General features: G+C 32.5%; 2 protein-coding genes across 3 annotated transcripts in view; both read right to left on the bottom strand.

The window, feature by feature from the left end:
- The window catches only part of LOC135635555 (probable cinnamyl alcohol dehydrogenase 1), a 5036-nt gene extending 1048 nt beyond the window's left edge, over window positions 1-3988 (bottom strand). The window contains exons 1-5 of one of the 2 annotated variants that reach the window (XM_065146697.1): window positions 3869-3988; window positions 2608-2707; window positions 2143-2256; window positions 1329-1559; window positions 1-11 (exon numbers count right to left, since the gene is read on the bottom strand). The exon at window positions 1-11 is cut by the window's left edge and continues 275 nt beyond it. In XM_065146697.1, the coding sequence (XP_065002769.1) occupies window positions 1-11; window positions 1329-1559; window positions 2143-2256; window positions 2608-2696 (445 nt within the window). In that variant the 5' untranslated portion in view covers window positions 2697-2707; window positions 3869-3988. The other variant, XM_065146696.1, reaches the window with a different exon arrangement.
- Window positions 3989-10584: 6596 nt separating this feature from the next.
- Window positions 10585-12993, bottom strand: LOC135637201 (uncharacterized protein C594.04c-like). The gene is made up of 3 exons (XM_065149726.1): window positions 12713-12993; window positions 12367-12630; window positions 10585-11305 (listed from the first exon to the last, which is right to left on the bottom strand). Exons 1-3 carry the CDS (start codon window positions 12941-12943, stop codon window positions 10826-10828), a joined length of 975 nt encoding a protein of 324 aa, XP_065005798.1. The 5' UTR covers window positions 12944-12993; the 3' UTR covers window positions 10585-10825.
- Between the last annotated feature and the right edge of the window lie 1406 nt (window positions 12994-14399).

Genomic DNA, 14399 nt, shown 5'->3' with positions numbered 1-14399 from the left:
TATAGCAGTACCTGTTGAAGGACAACAAATGGATTGATATCATGCACAGCGTAACTGTTCTTGTCGCAAATAAGTACATAAGCATTTTGTTTTAATAGCAAGATCAAACGACTGCTGACTAAATTACATGAAATTTCCGGCAATGCTTATATTCTTTTCGCTACCAAAATAGCATGGATAATTATTAGAAGAATTTCAAATTAGTTGCATCAGTCAGTCTAAATAACAGGAATTGCTCTCAAACTCCAACATCATTTAGAAACCAGATAAAAGAAGAAAACAGCATAATAAGTCTCATTTTGCACTGCACAGGTCCATGAGCTTGTCTTCACAGAGACAAGCTTAATAACAAGGTGAAGAGACTAATATCATCTGTACCAATAGGCACGCAAATTGCAAATTCTGTACAAGATCATGGACATTATTCCCAGTCTCACCCCCATCAGTGTTATACCCAAACAGATTGAATCGGGATATGAGGGTAATTTGATAATTAAGCATTTAGACCACAGATTTGATTGATGAGATTGCCAGGTTTTGTTTGGGCAGTTACGGTAGATTGGATGTTATATTTTTCCAACCAAACATTATGTTGTTTCCTTCTACCTTTCCCTTCCTGGCGAATGTCTGTTAGCCACACAAATCCATGGCTAATAATAGCTGGGCTTCTGTGGATGGGCAAAGCAACAAGGAGAGACAAAAAAATCTCTCTAATCAATTTTCCCAACCAAATCCTTTCTCACTCATCAAGTTACAATGCAGGACACCACCAACCAGATTAAATAATAAAAAAGTAATGGGTAAAGCCCATCCAGATAAAGGATCTAATATGGTAAAGATTAGCACGACATCGACAGGAGGTACAATGACAAACAGCAAAATAAAAAAGATCCCTACATGGTTTGGAAAAGACAACAAAAACCTAATGAACAAGATAGAAGGAAATTATTAGAAAGGATTTCAACTAAACATATCCTCATCCTTCTCTTTGATCACCGACAAGGAAGCCTCAATCTTCTATCCAAAACAAACTCTCACAAGAAAGGGAAAGGCAGAAGGAAACGACGTAATGTTTGGTCGAAAAAAGATAACATCCAATCTACCGTAACTCTCCAAACAACACCTACCGATCTCATTGATCAAATCTGATATATAAATGCTTAATTACCAAATTACCCTCATATGCCAATTCAATCTGGCCGGGAATGACAATCAGTCTATCATTAAAAGAAAAATGTAAGGTTTGACTTAGGAATTTGGTGCAGCTTAACTGAATGTCTAAAATCTGATACATAATAATGGAGATACTGAGCTCACGGAACACTTGCCTTTCATGAACAACAATGAAGCTGGAATATCCCCCCTTTGTGACTGTTCCATCTGAATCAAGTCCATTGAAAGTAAGGGTTGGTCCCTTGGAACAAAAGACCTCTAGAAAATCATCACAATACTCGCAGTTTCTGCATGAATTTACATATGTCCCCACCCCAATATGGTCACCAACCTTGAAGCCTTTAACATTGGAACCAGTTGCTGTGACAACTCCAACAATCTCATGCCTGTAACATTTAAATGTTGATGCCAAACTTTAGCATAAAAATATATAGTTGATTTTTTTCTCGTAGAAATGAACAAGTAGCATGTATTGCTATGTGGTGCAACTCATTACAGTTAGTAATTCTCGAATTATCTATGGTCCACTGTTTCTTCATATTTGAAATTTTAATCATATTCTCATAAGAAACATGTTTCCACTTACAGATTTACTTAAGTAGATGGTAGTCTTTTAAATAGAAACAACTTTACTGGTCTGGCAATGCTGACAGAACAGAATAAATATATGCATATGGCCTTTAAATCAAAACTTTCTTGTAGATTCCATTTGTCTAAAAATTTCAGCTCATTTAGATCAGCTGATGCTTGTGATTAGCTTTAACTTACAAAATGTCAAAAGTACTAATAATAGAACAATAAAAGATACTAAGAATTTTTTATAGTGATCTGTTAACGTATATTAAAAAAAATTTACTTCTACGCAAGCATATATTGGTTTTCTTAGCACTTGAGTATGTGATTTATACAACACATTTTCACAATTAGACTATAAACGAGCAACATCATAATGAACTAAAACAAACGTACCCAGGCACCAATGGGTACATCGAATCACCATGTTTATTTCTTGTCCAAACAACATCAGCAAAACAAACTCCACAATATTTTATCTTCAAAGAAATGTCATCTGCTCCAACAGATCTGCAAAAGTTTTTTTTAAAAAATAATTGTGATTCATTGGAAATTGTTGTTCAATGAGACTTAGAAAATATTGCACAATATAATGAATGCATTAGACATAACCACAAAAGTAAACTTGATGTGAGGTAAGTCCTTGTATAACTTCAGTGTCTGCATGTCCTTGCTAGTTACAAGATTTGCAATATTTTCATTGACAACATGAATTCAGTAATGTGTTGATCTCAGTTCTGATGTTCCCTGTGCCAAATGTTCATCTGAACTTAACAATATCTTTTGTGCTTGCAAGTTCAAAGAGGACAGTATCACTGAGAAAAAGATTAACTTTTTTTCAATCTTCAACATGTAACAGACCTGCGGTCAAATCTATAGGGTGAAAGGGTTCCAGTCACATTTCTTGCTGCCCATGAAAGACAATTCCCATGACCAAGTTCGGCTGCCATTGTTGAATTAGCTGCTCACATTCCAAAAAATCAGACTGTTAAATGATGCACTCATATACATGATTAATAAAACAAGACAAAGAGAAATTAGATCTATGACACTAGTTGTTAGAAGCATGTTGGACAGATGGCAAGAATGTAGACAAAATTTAAAGATTTTTGCCTCCGAGAGCCATATAAGAGAGGTTACTCCATCGATACTCTTTGCAATCCCCTTTTTTCTTTTGTTCCTTTGAGGGTTGTCGGGCATAGGAAATCCACTGAGTAGAATTTATGAACACTGGAAGAACTTGTGCCTTTGGCAGACCTATGTATATTGTCATTCACTGTTATGTGAACAACATAAGTGCGCATGAACAAGCCACTTAAGCTTGTATATAATCAACAGCCTATCTTCAGAAGAAACTACCACATACAGTCGCATAGTACGGTTTTTCTCATAAAATTAGTGTTGCTAGAAATCATAATATAAATAAATATAAGAAAATTTTTAAAACGCCCAGTATAGCTGTATGATTTTGCATAAGCAATGATGCAATCTGCTACGATTAGCTTTTATAGCCATTTAATTGTACTATAAGAACACAAAATTATGGAAAAGAAAAGCCAACTGACAGCGAAAGGTCAATTCTTTAACTTGTTTAGAAATTCAATACTCTCGGAAAACACAGAATCAGACTGCAATCTTGACAAACAAGAGACTTACTGACGTGGAAATCATAAAGAGGAAAATGCAGTACGATGTCTCTGCATACAACAACAAGAAGCTGGCTTGAAACAAAAAAAAAAAAAATCAAACACAGTTTTACTTTCAGTGACATTATCGATCTGATTTCTTATCAGATTCAATATCAACTCCGGGATGCCCCCATTTTCCCTTCAAAAAAATAGCCAGGATGTACCTTGTAACATGATTATGCTGTGTTCTTCCTTACACGACCGTAATTATAGGAGATTAAAGTTTCTCTGCCTCAATTACTCCATATAGAATCCATGTTGTCGATCAGTTAGCTGATCAAAGAAGCACAAAGGGAAGAAGAGGAGGACGAGGAGGAGGGAGCAACATGCTTTCTTGCGCAGCAGATCGGTCGCAAAAAAGAACCAGATGAATAGCTTCTGAAGGAATACGAGGAAAAATCAAGAGTAAAAGTGAGGGCGATGAATGCGATCACCTGGCTTCGGGGGATTCGCTGATGTTCTTGAGGAACCCTATCCGATTCACTGCTCTCTGGTACGTAAAGTGGAGCCTTCAAAGCATCATCTGAATCATTAGTACGAGATATTGTTTGTTCCATTTGATCCGACACCAACCGTTGGATTTCTACGACGAAGTATGACATCCGTTGGATCTTTTCCCGCTTCACTTGAACGGATCGCGGATTTCGTAACATTACCGCATCGATGACGTCACGCCCACAGAAAGCGCCCTACCGATCCGATAATTCAAATCCGAACCGTAACGTTTCGGATACGGATCCTTCGGATCCATGAGCATTATCGGATCGTAAATGCGTCCTGGCATACATACATACATACGCTTCGAAATATTAGGCATCGATCCTCTTTCTGGATATTTATATAAATTTATCGGGTTTAGATAGGGATTCTGATGGATCCGACTTTAATCTGAGCCAACATGTGAGAACCTTAACACTAATAAAGAAAATTACCATACACAAAAATAAAAAAAGGAAAAAAAAAAGCGTCTCGCTATTTTCTCCAGCTGTACTTAACTCCAACCGTAAGATTAGGTGTTGGGAATAAAGACAACCCACCTTCTTCTTACACTCACCTTGTTAGACTATACTTCCTATCTTTTCAAATTTTAATTATAATTATGATTAAAATTATGTTTATGATAGGATTTCTTAAGGGATAATTTTAATAAAATTGTAGATCTATTCTAAATTTCTCTTATCACTTATAGATTCTCTATAAAGGATAAAAAAAGGCAAATTTAATTATGAATCTAGTTCTTATTGATATTGTTATTTCATTCTAATTATGTGATAATAGGTTTACAAATCAGAAGAAAGGTATTCAAAATAGGATAATAGAATTAAATAAATTTAATTAAACAAAAAATTTTCAATAATAACATTCGAAGTCTTAAGAATATGCTTTTTAAATATTTTAGACGGTAAAACTTTAGTAAATTAATCAATAATTATCAAAGTGGTTTCTCATATCTCAATTGACACTTATTATTTTTGAATTTTTTCTCTAACCACTAAATACTTTATCTTATGTACTTGGAACCACTAGAATAATTGTCATCCTTAGAAAACAAATTATTGTGATGTTATTATAAAATATTTTAGCAGTTTGATAATTAAGTTGACCACATTAATTCGTAAGATAAAATATAAATCCTAAAGTGGATTTCCTACTATCAAGATATTTTATAAAATTATTATCTAAATATCTTGTCACTTCAAGCTTATGTGATATGAGTATATAATCTTTCATGTGACATATTGCATAGTCTTTTTTTGTTATTATTATTATGATATTTTCGTACTTTATATTTCTTGATTGATATATTATGATATCCAATAAGCCCATATTTTATTGGATTGAGTGAGACTCAATAAGAGCTTAGAGTGAATAATTGGATAAAGATCAAATTTTTATAAAGCCAGGAATAATTGGATGAGAATCAAGTATCCAATATGCTAGGATAATTTGATAAAAAATTAATACATAATAGAACATGATTGATTAAGGTTAGCAGCAAAAGCTCTCTAAAAAGGGATTTGAGACTAAAAGGATTATAAGGTTGAATCCCTTAATCGCCACTTCCTTGACTTATCCTCCTGCTTCTTCCTTGGCCAACTACCTCCTCTCTGGTGTGAGAGAGAAACAAGGACTGCCCATCCTATATTGCTGGTGGTGTACAAAAGCATGGAAAGAACGTATCACGAGAGAAGGTGTGTCGCCGCTTCATCCATCATGTGAATCACCGCTAGGGGGAAGAATGTAATATCTCCTTCCTCCATAGATTAAGATTTGCAGATCAAGGATATATGAGTTCCCTTAGGTCGTCTCACATTTTACATAGTTTTTTATTTGACTAGTTTTTTGCTTTTAATCATCACACGTGATTTGATATAAATCTATTTTTGGAAAACTAATTTATGTTTTATTTTTTTGCTGTACATATGATGATTTCCCAAGTTTTCCAACACTAACAATCCTTGAGATTTATCTTAAATTTCTTGATACCAATAACATAGGTTGCCTCATTCATATTAAATTTTTTTGTAAGAAATATCTTAGTTTCGTGCAATAAATTAAGATCACTACTAGTAAATAAAATATCATCCACATATATGACTAATATAATAAACTTACTCCTATTAATCTTTAGATATATGCATCGATCATTAATATATTTTTTTAATTCGAAAGAAGTAATAATATCATCAAACTTTATATACCATTATCTAGAAACTTATCTAAGGCTATGAATAGATTTTCTAATTTTGCAAGCTTAAATTTTCTTTCAGGTTATTGTTATTATGTATAGATTTTCTTATCTACATCCTCATTCAAAAATATTATTTATATATCCATCTAATATAACATAAGATTATAATAAACTATTAATGTCATGATGATCCTCAACAAATCCTTTTTAAAAATTAAAGGAAAGTCTCATTCTAATCGATGCCTTCTTTTTGAGAAAAATCTTTGATCATAAGTTTGACTTTATATCATTCGATATTAGCCGTTAAGTTACATTTTATCTTAAAGACCTATTTGCAACTAATCTTTTTATAGTTATTTCATAATTCATTGTTTCCTAGACATCGTTCTGGTCGATTAATTTTAACTCTTATTTCTTCATCACATCATATCACTTTTCTAAATCGTTATTTTTTATGACTTATGAAAATGATAAGGGATTTATTTTTATCCTTGTGTAATAATTTATTTTTACAGATTTACAGATATACTACATAATCATAAAAAGAGCATGTCTCTTTTCCCTTTGAGATCTTTAGAAATTTATTGATTATGGTTGTTCAACAAGATTATTATTGACGATATCACTATTATTTTCTTGTTCACCCTCATTAATTCTCTTAGTGTTTTAAGAAATAATAATATGTCAAACTAGAGATGATAAAAGAGAATTAACATATATATCTTCTTGATATCAAAATTAATCATTCAAGATTTTTTACTCCTAATGATTTCATAATTTTTTAAAAATATTATATTACTAAATTCTAGTATCCTTGATTAGGGTAATAAAATCTGTATCTCTTGAATTTTTCTAAATAATCAATAAAAAAATCTAGAAAGTTCTTGGATCTAATTTTTTTTTACGTGAATTAAAGACTCTTATCTCTATAAGACACTCTAAAATATGTAGATGTCTCAAACTAGGTTTTCTACCAATCCATAACTCAAATTGAATTAATAGAATCGATTTACTAGAAATCCTATTTAAGATATATATAGTTGTCCTAAGAGCTTCACCCTACATTGACTCAAGTATAAAGGAATAGTTCATCATACTCTTAATTATGTCCATAAGAATATGATTTTACCTTTCAAAAATGTTATTTTGTTATGGCATACCTAGTAAGGCATACTAAGCATTAGAAGAACTTTTATAATATTTGATTTTAAACATACAAAGGTCGAGTTTAAAATCTTTGCACATTTTTATCTATCTCTTTAAATCAAGTCTTGTATTTAATATAGTCCTTTTTCATATGTCCTCTCTTACCATAAAAGAAGTATTTTATTATAATAATATTTTTTTCATTAGTCTACTTAGCATTTCTCGACCCAGCAAATTTTTTTAATGGATAATGCTTCAACCTTCTTTTCTTGTTACTAGCTTTTTGAGTAATAATCAGAACATTATGAAATCTTTCTTATCTTAATTTTAATTTTTCCTAAACATATACTAATCAACTTATTCAAGTCTCACTTATTTGTATATGTATTATAGGGAATTTTGAATGAGTGAAACTAAGGAGGAAGATAATTAAAAATGAATTGCACGAGGAAATATTCATTCATATTTATGCATAATACTTTAAGTTTCATAACATTATCAACCATATTGAAGATGTGATTTTGAATCTCTCGAGTATATCATACTAAGTTATAGTCAGTTTCTTCATTAATATTCTAGTTAATAATTTATCAATATATTTAAATTTGTCATCAACAACCCTTAAATATTCCAATGCATTATTTATAATTGATAATAGTATCTTTATATTATTTATAATTATCATTCTTATAAATATTAAGCCTAGCCGATTAGATATTTTCCAAGCATTCATTTCATTAATTTGTTCCATAGCACTTTCATCATTCAAGTCTATGGGTCTTTCAACGAGTAATGCTAAATCAAAATCTAATATATATATTATGAATTACACATGTTCTAACTATTTTGAATAATTTGAACTAGAGAAAATTGGGACACTTGAAGCATCCGTATGGAAGGAAGTACCACTATAAAATATATAATAAAATTAATACTTTGAGTTTTCAAAATACGATGAACTATTAATATCATCAATATTTTACTTTTAAGTAAAATATTAACATATCCAATGTTCATTTAAAATTATCGTATCATCCTTATGGAATAGTATTAATATCTTTGAATATCCAAAACAATATCATCCTACCTAATTATATTATTATTCAAAGAAGATTCTCCTTTGGGATTATCTAAATATCTAAATTATATATACTATTATGAATATTATTTTCTTAATGTTATCTAGGGCTAATTTTTTAATGTAATTTTATAAATTATTGGTCTAGGCTACTTTGGCAACTATAAAACTAATATAGTAATATAAAATACCAATATCTATATGTGAGAAAATATTTATTATTATTTATATCCGATAAAGCTATTGCCACTTTGGTAATTACCAATCAGATAAAACTTATGGCTATAAGTTAAAATAATATTTATTAAATATCTTTTAATATAATTTATAACAAAATAATTTAATAATAATAATAACTATGATAATTATTGAACATTAATCTACATAAATGAAAACTCATATGATAATTATAATCATGATAAAATATAAATCATGCCTTTATATAAAAATAAATATAACTTTACAATCTTTAAGAATATACATGTGAATAATAATTATTCAAAAATATATTAGAGTTAATTATTAGAGTTTAATTATCATATGCAAAAATATATTAGAAAACTATAAAAGAATACCATAATGTATTTTTTTTATTCTATATAAAATTCTAAATTAGACTAGTTAACCTTATTTAATTGGTTAAGGCTAAACATTAGCTCAATTAAATATGTTAAAAAGAAAAATTGATCAATAATTTGATTTTTCCTATATTCGATATTGATCGAAACTAAATCCAATCAAGCAAACAAAATATAATTATGATCTTATCCAATTAAAATATTTAGTTAAAAATAAATCATATTAGTCAATTTATAATGAAGGACATAAATAAAAAAATCTTAATTTTTTAGGGGTAAAACTATAATTTTAATAGGATATAAGTAGAATTATAAAGTTTTTGAATAATAGAACTATTAAAAGGATGTAAACTAAAATTAATAAGATTTATAAGGGTAAAAATATAATTTTGAAAATCAAAACCATAATTCCTTTATTGTGCCACAATCAACACGATGCGTGATTGTTGGTTGCTTGGCTATCGCGGTGCGCTATTGTCGACTGTACGGTACTATGCCACTATGCACATATACGATTTAACATAGTCGTTGGGCTTTGGCATTTAGTGATATCGTCCGTAGCTAATAGATGTCGTCACAACAACATTGCTACAACTATCATCAACAACAGTGCTGTGCAGTTGCCATAAGTAGCGGTGCTACTACAACCATCATATGCAGCAACGTTGTGTAGCCAGCATAGCCGTTGTAGGGCTGGCGATCGTTGAAGATCATAGCCCTTAATAATACTATCATCAACAACAAATTATCTGACATCTCCCGCAAACAAATAGCATAATGGACTAAATAGAAAAGTAGATCCATAATATACATGGATCATTTAAGTATTGTAAATAAAAAACAAACAAATCTAAGATATTTGATTTTAAAAAACTCGACTACGTAGAGCATAAAAAATCATAATATGCTACTGTTACGTGAAATAGATTAATTTTATGATATGTATCTTTTGATGTCATTCAAAAAAAACTTTTATCTAATCTGTAAGGGCATCGTCCTCGGATCCGAAAACTACAGTAATGTCGATCTATAATAAGAACTAGATTTATCTTCTCCTCTCTTCATATCTTTCATATGATTAGTATGATCGATGGATCAGAAATAAGAGAAGATAAAGAAAATTTATAATCTCTTAATAATATCATGTATCAACATCTCCACATATTATATTTTTAATCCATATGAGATCTTATTTGTTTATAAATAAGAATAAAAAATCTAAAATAAATAATTATGAGAGTTCCTCTAACACTATGTTACACTAATCTAACTTTAAACACATGTAGAATGAATTAACTTCAAGATAATAGTTCGTGCATTTTGATCTAAAGAATTGGATCATGAGTTCAATACCAAGTTCATATGCTGTCCCAAGTAATTACCAAACTTGCAATCAGCTCTAGGTTACATTAGATATTCATCTAATTACCAAACTTGCAATCAGCTCTAGGTTACATTAGATATTCATCTAATTACCAAACTTGCAATCAACTCTAGGTTACATTAGAAATTCATCTGCTGAGTATGTAAAAGATACGAGACAAACAAAGGAGAGGAACCAATACATACGGAACATTCAACAACTTTAATTCAAGCAACACTAAAAAATCTCTAAAAAATTAGATCTTCAAACAGGCCTCGGAAAACTTGTACATATGAGCACACAATTGTTTTTACATTTTCAAGATACTGAATAAACATGTAAAAGAGTTGTTTCCACAACAAACTTATTTGAATGAAAAGAAAACCTGCAACTAGTCTATTGAGAAACAGGATTATGGCATACATTTCTTGAGAAACAGGATTCAAATGAAAAAGATACAAAGGAAAACACTCATATCCAGAATGGCAAAGACTCGAGGAATGATAGCATCAACAAGTCTCTGCAGATTAAATATCAGCTACTCTTTGCCTTCGGAACTCCACTTGTTCTCTTGAACCAAGGAATCCAGACGGATGTTCTCCTCTGGTACTCCCTGTAGGCCTCAGCCCGATGATCTTTCTTTAGCATCCGCCGTTCTACCAGCACTGTAACATATGCCAAGCACAAGCTATTCACCAGTGGGCCAATGAACATCCAACCTTGTCCAACATTCCAAGCATACACAAACAAGGACCACCACCAGAGCTGTTCCCCAAAGTAGTTTGGGTGGCGCGAGTAGCACCAGATCCCGGTGTCAAGATTTGGCACTGAGGGTGCACCATGTTTACTTAAAGTTTCATTTTTGCTCACAAATTCATAGAGTTGTGTATCTGCAAAGTATGCGATGACTATTCCACTCAAGCATGCAACTGTAGCGAGAGAGTCCCAGATATTCCATGGTTTATCGCTCGAGTGAATAGCATACATTGGCAGGCATATGCCAATCAAAAAGACCTGTGAATAAAGAGCTTGTTAGGACCTGCATCACATCTGATAGAGAAGGATTTAAGTGTTTGATGTGATATTTAGCATAAAAGAAACTTCACAATAAATGAGGAACCAAGTTCAATTGGTCCTCATTGTTTAGATCTCTACTACTTTGCTAATTTAGAAACATTAGAAGATCATGAGTTGACTCAATAGATGATGTAAAAAATATGGACATGATCTCAAGATATACCCAAAGCTAAAATTATTATAAGAAAACTGGAGTTAATGTAGTTTCTCCAATTAACTTATTTTTTCACAGATCTGTTAGCTATTTTGGTGCTAACCATTAGTAAAGTTATAATATATATATATATATATATATATGTATATATATATATATGTATATATATGTATATATATGTATATGTATATGTATATGTATATGTATATGTATATGTATATGTATATGTATATATATGTATGTATATATATATATATATATATATGTATGTATATGTATATATATGTATGTATATGTATATATATATATATATGTATGCATATACATACATATACATACATATATATATACATACATACACATACACATACACATACATATACACATATACATACATATATACATATATACATATATACATATACATATATATACATATATATATATATATATATATACATATATATACACATATATATATATATATATATATATATATAGCTAACAGGGAAGGAGATTAGTGTCAGTCTCTAATGGACACTTCAAGTAAATTCTAGGATAGCTAAAACCTCTAGATGATTTTGTGATTGCATTTTGCAATATACTGTTTAACAAGTATAACTGAAGGTTTCATCACCAAAAGCTAAACACTCATGCGATAGCACTTGTGAAATTATCTTGCAATATAAAGAGTTAAATAAGTGGTTTGCGTTCAAATCAAACCATTTCAAGAAGTGATTGTTCAAGCAAACTATATTAGACAGATTCACATTGGCATTTCCTCAAACAGGAAACAGGTTGAGAGGATACAGAGAAAAAGGGAATAACGGGCTTTCTGACTCACCTGCTGGGAGAGGTAGACGGCAAAGAAGGATATCCACCACCAGGGTCTGCCGTACTCCTTCCTCATCTCGTTGAACCGCCAATCCTCTCTCGCCCCCCACTGCCACCGCTCCCTCCTGAAATAGTTGTGGGTGAGCCTCACGCTCCATATCCAAGTCAACACGGTCACCACCGCCGACCTAGCAGCGTCCGCCTTCGCCAGCGGGTGGCTAGCGAAGTAGTGGACCAGCATCACCGGGATCACCGTCCAATACAGATCGATCAACTGCAAGCCCAAACAAAGAAACATTAGCAGCCGCAACAGCGAGGAATCCTCCGAAGAACACGGCGATTGTGAAGAACGTAACCCAGTGGTTGGAGAGGAGGAGGCCGATAAGCCAGAAGAGGACGTCGACGTTGGCGAAAAAGAGGACGTTGGCGAGGAGGAGAGGGTGGTGGAAGCACCAGCCCCAGAGGTGGTCGGAAGGGGGAGGGGAGGGATACGAGCGGTGGCGGTAGTGGTGGAGGAAGGAGAGGTAGAAGAGGACGGAAGGGAGAGGGGCGAGAAAGGCAATGGCGGCGTTCTTGAAGCTTCCCATGGCGACTTCTTTCGGGTTTGGGTGGATCGAGCCGGGGGTTGCAGAGCGGCATTTTATAGGAAGAAGAGGAGGAACGCGATGCACTTATTATTGAAGGCCGCGCGTGAACACTTGGCATTCGATGCCACTAAACATTCCGACTATGGGATCCAACCCAAATCTTTTCTCGCTTGCGTCTACTTTTCTTCTGTATCAGCCCACTAAAGATTTCACTCCTCCGAGAGGAGCCCAAAAAAAATAATTCCAAGGGTAAAAAAATAATTCTAGAGTGAAAACCGAGAACTCATACGTCCTTCTAATGTTAAAATGATTTAAAAATAATTTAAAAAATATAATGGATCAACTCAATTGTTCGAGCTCACATACAAAAAAAAAAAAAAATCCTTTCATAAAAACAAAAGTAGTTAAGTACTCACTCGATGATCGACCTACGTAAAATCGAGATTGGATGAATTTTTGAGATAATCCGTTTGATATTTTGATTAGTCCTGGAACAAAAATAAGAATTTTAAATAAACAATAATTACTATAGTATAATGAGTTTTATAATAAATTTAATTAGAAAAAATATTCTATAGTATAGGTAAAATATTTCTCTGATCGGACTCGTCTGCTAATTGTATTACGTGTTATTTATGATTGAGATAAATATTTTTTTCATTCAAATACTAAGTACTTTTAATCATTGTTGCTTGGGTTGATGTATGCGGAGATTTTGGATGAAATATTGCTGAATCTTTAGTTATGTTGAGTACTAAAATATGGAAACCAAGTTCTTTTGATCCATGATAACCTAATCAAAGGGACCTAATCACTGTTTATCCTCTTAGCCTCACCCGTGAGAATCCCTTTGCAAGGAAGAGGATGCAGTCGACCACTCATTCGCTTCAAACAGAGATTTCACTGTACCTCGAGTGTGCAGAGAAAAGAGATGAATCATCCCCACCTGCAATGAGTTCATCACATCTCAGAGCTCACTTGTTATCCTGTCGGATTAGCAGCAGAGAGCTTTAAGGTGAGATCGAGACAGACAGCAGCTCAGCCATCATGCACCAGCTTCAGGTTTAATGAATAGACCTTTGCTGCTTTCAGCTGTTATGCCATGATGATTCGAACAAAAGGCTTGTCGAAACCATATTTCTGTGAGCTGCAGCTCATGTCCACTCGAATCGATCGAAGCAGAGAAACAGAGGATGGGACTTTCTGCTGACCCACTGCATCTCTTCTGTGTGTGCCTAATGATGACTGCAATCCTGCCCTCATATGTTTAAGAGACGTGACACTGTGGTCCTCTACTTTGGGAGGTAATTAAGAGGATCGCCGCTTGCCCACTTCCATCTTTCTCATCATCAAACAGCACAAAAAGCCCTCAGAGCCATCATTAGAGTGAATGTTCTACCAGCTCATTCTGCTTAGTTTCTTTACAGTGAGAAATCCCTTAGATTTAACTGAAGAT

This window comes from Musa acuminata, chromosome BXJ3-4 (assembly GCF_036884655.1).
Source record: "Musa acuminata AAA Group cultivar baxijiao chromosome BXJ3-4, Cavendish_Baxijiao_AAA, whole genome shotgun sequence".
Classification (NCBI taxonomy): Eukaryota; Viridiplantae; Streptophyta; class Magnoliopsida; order Zingiberales; family Musaceae; genus Musa; species Musa acuminata.
This window is presented reverse-complemented; position numbering and strand designations above follow the sequence as displayed.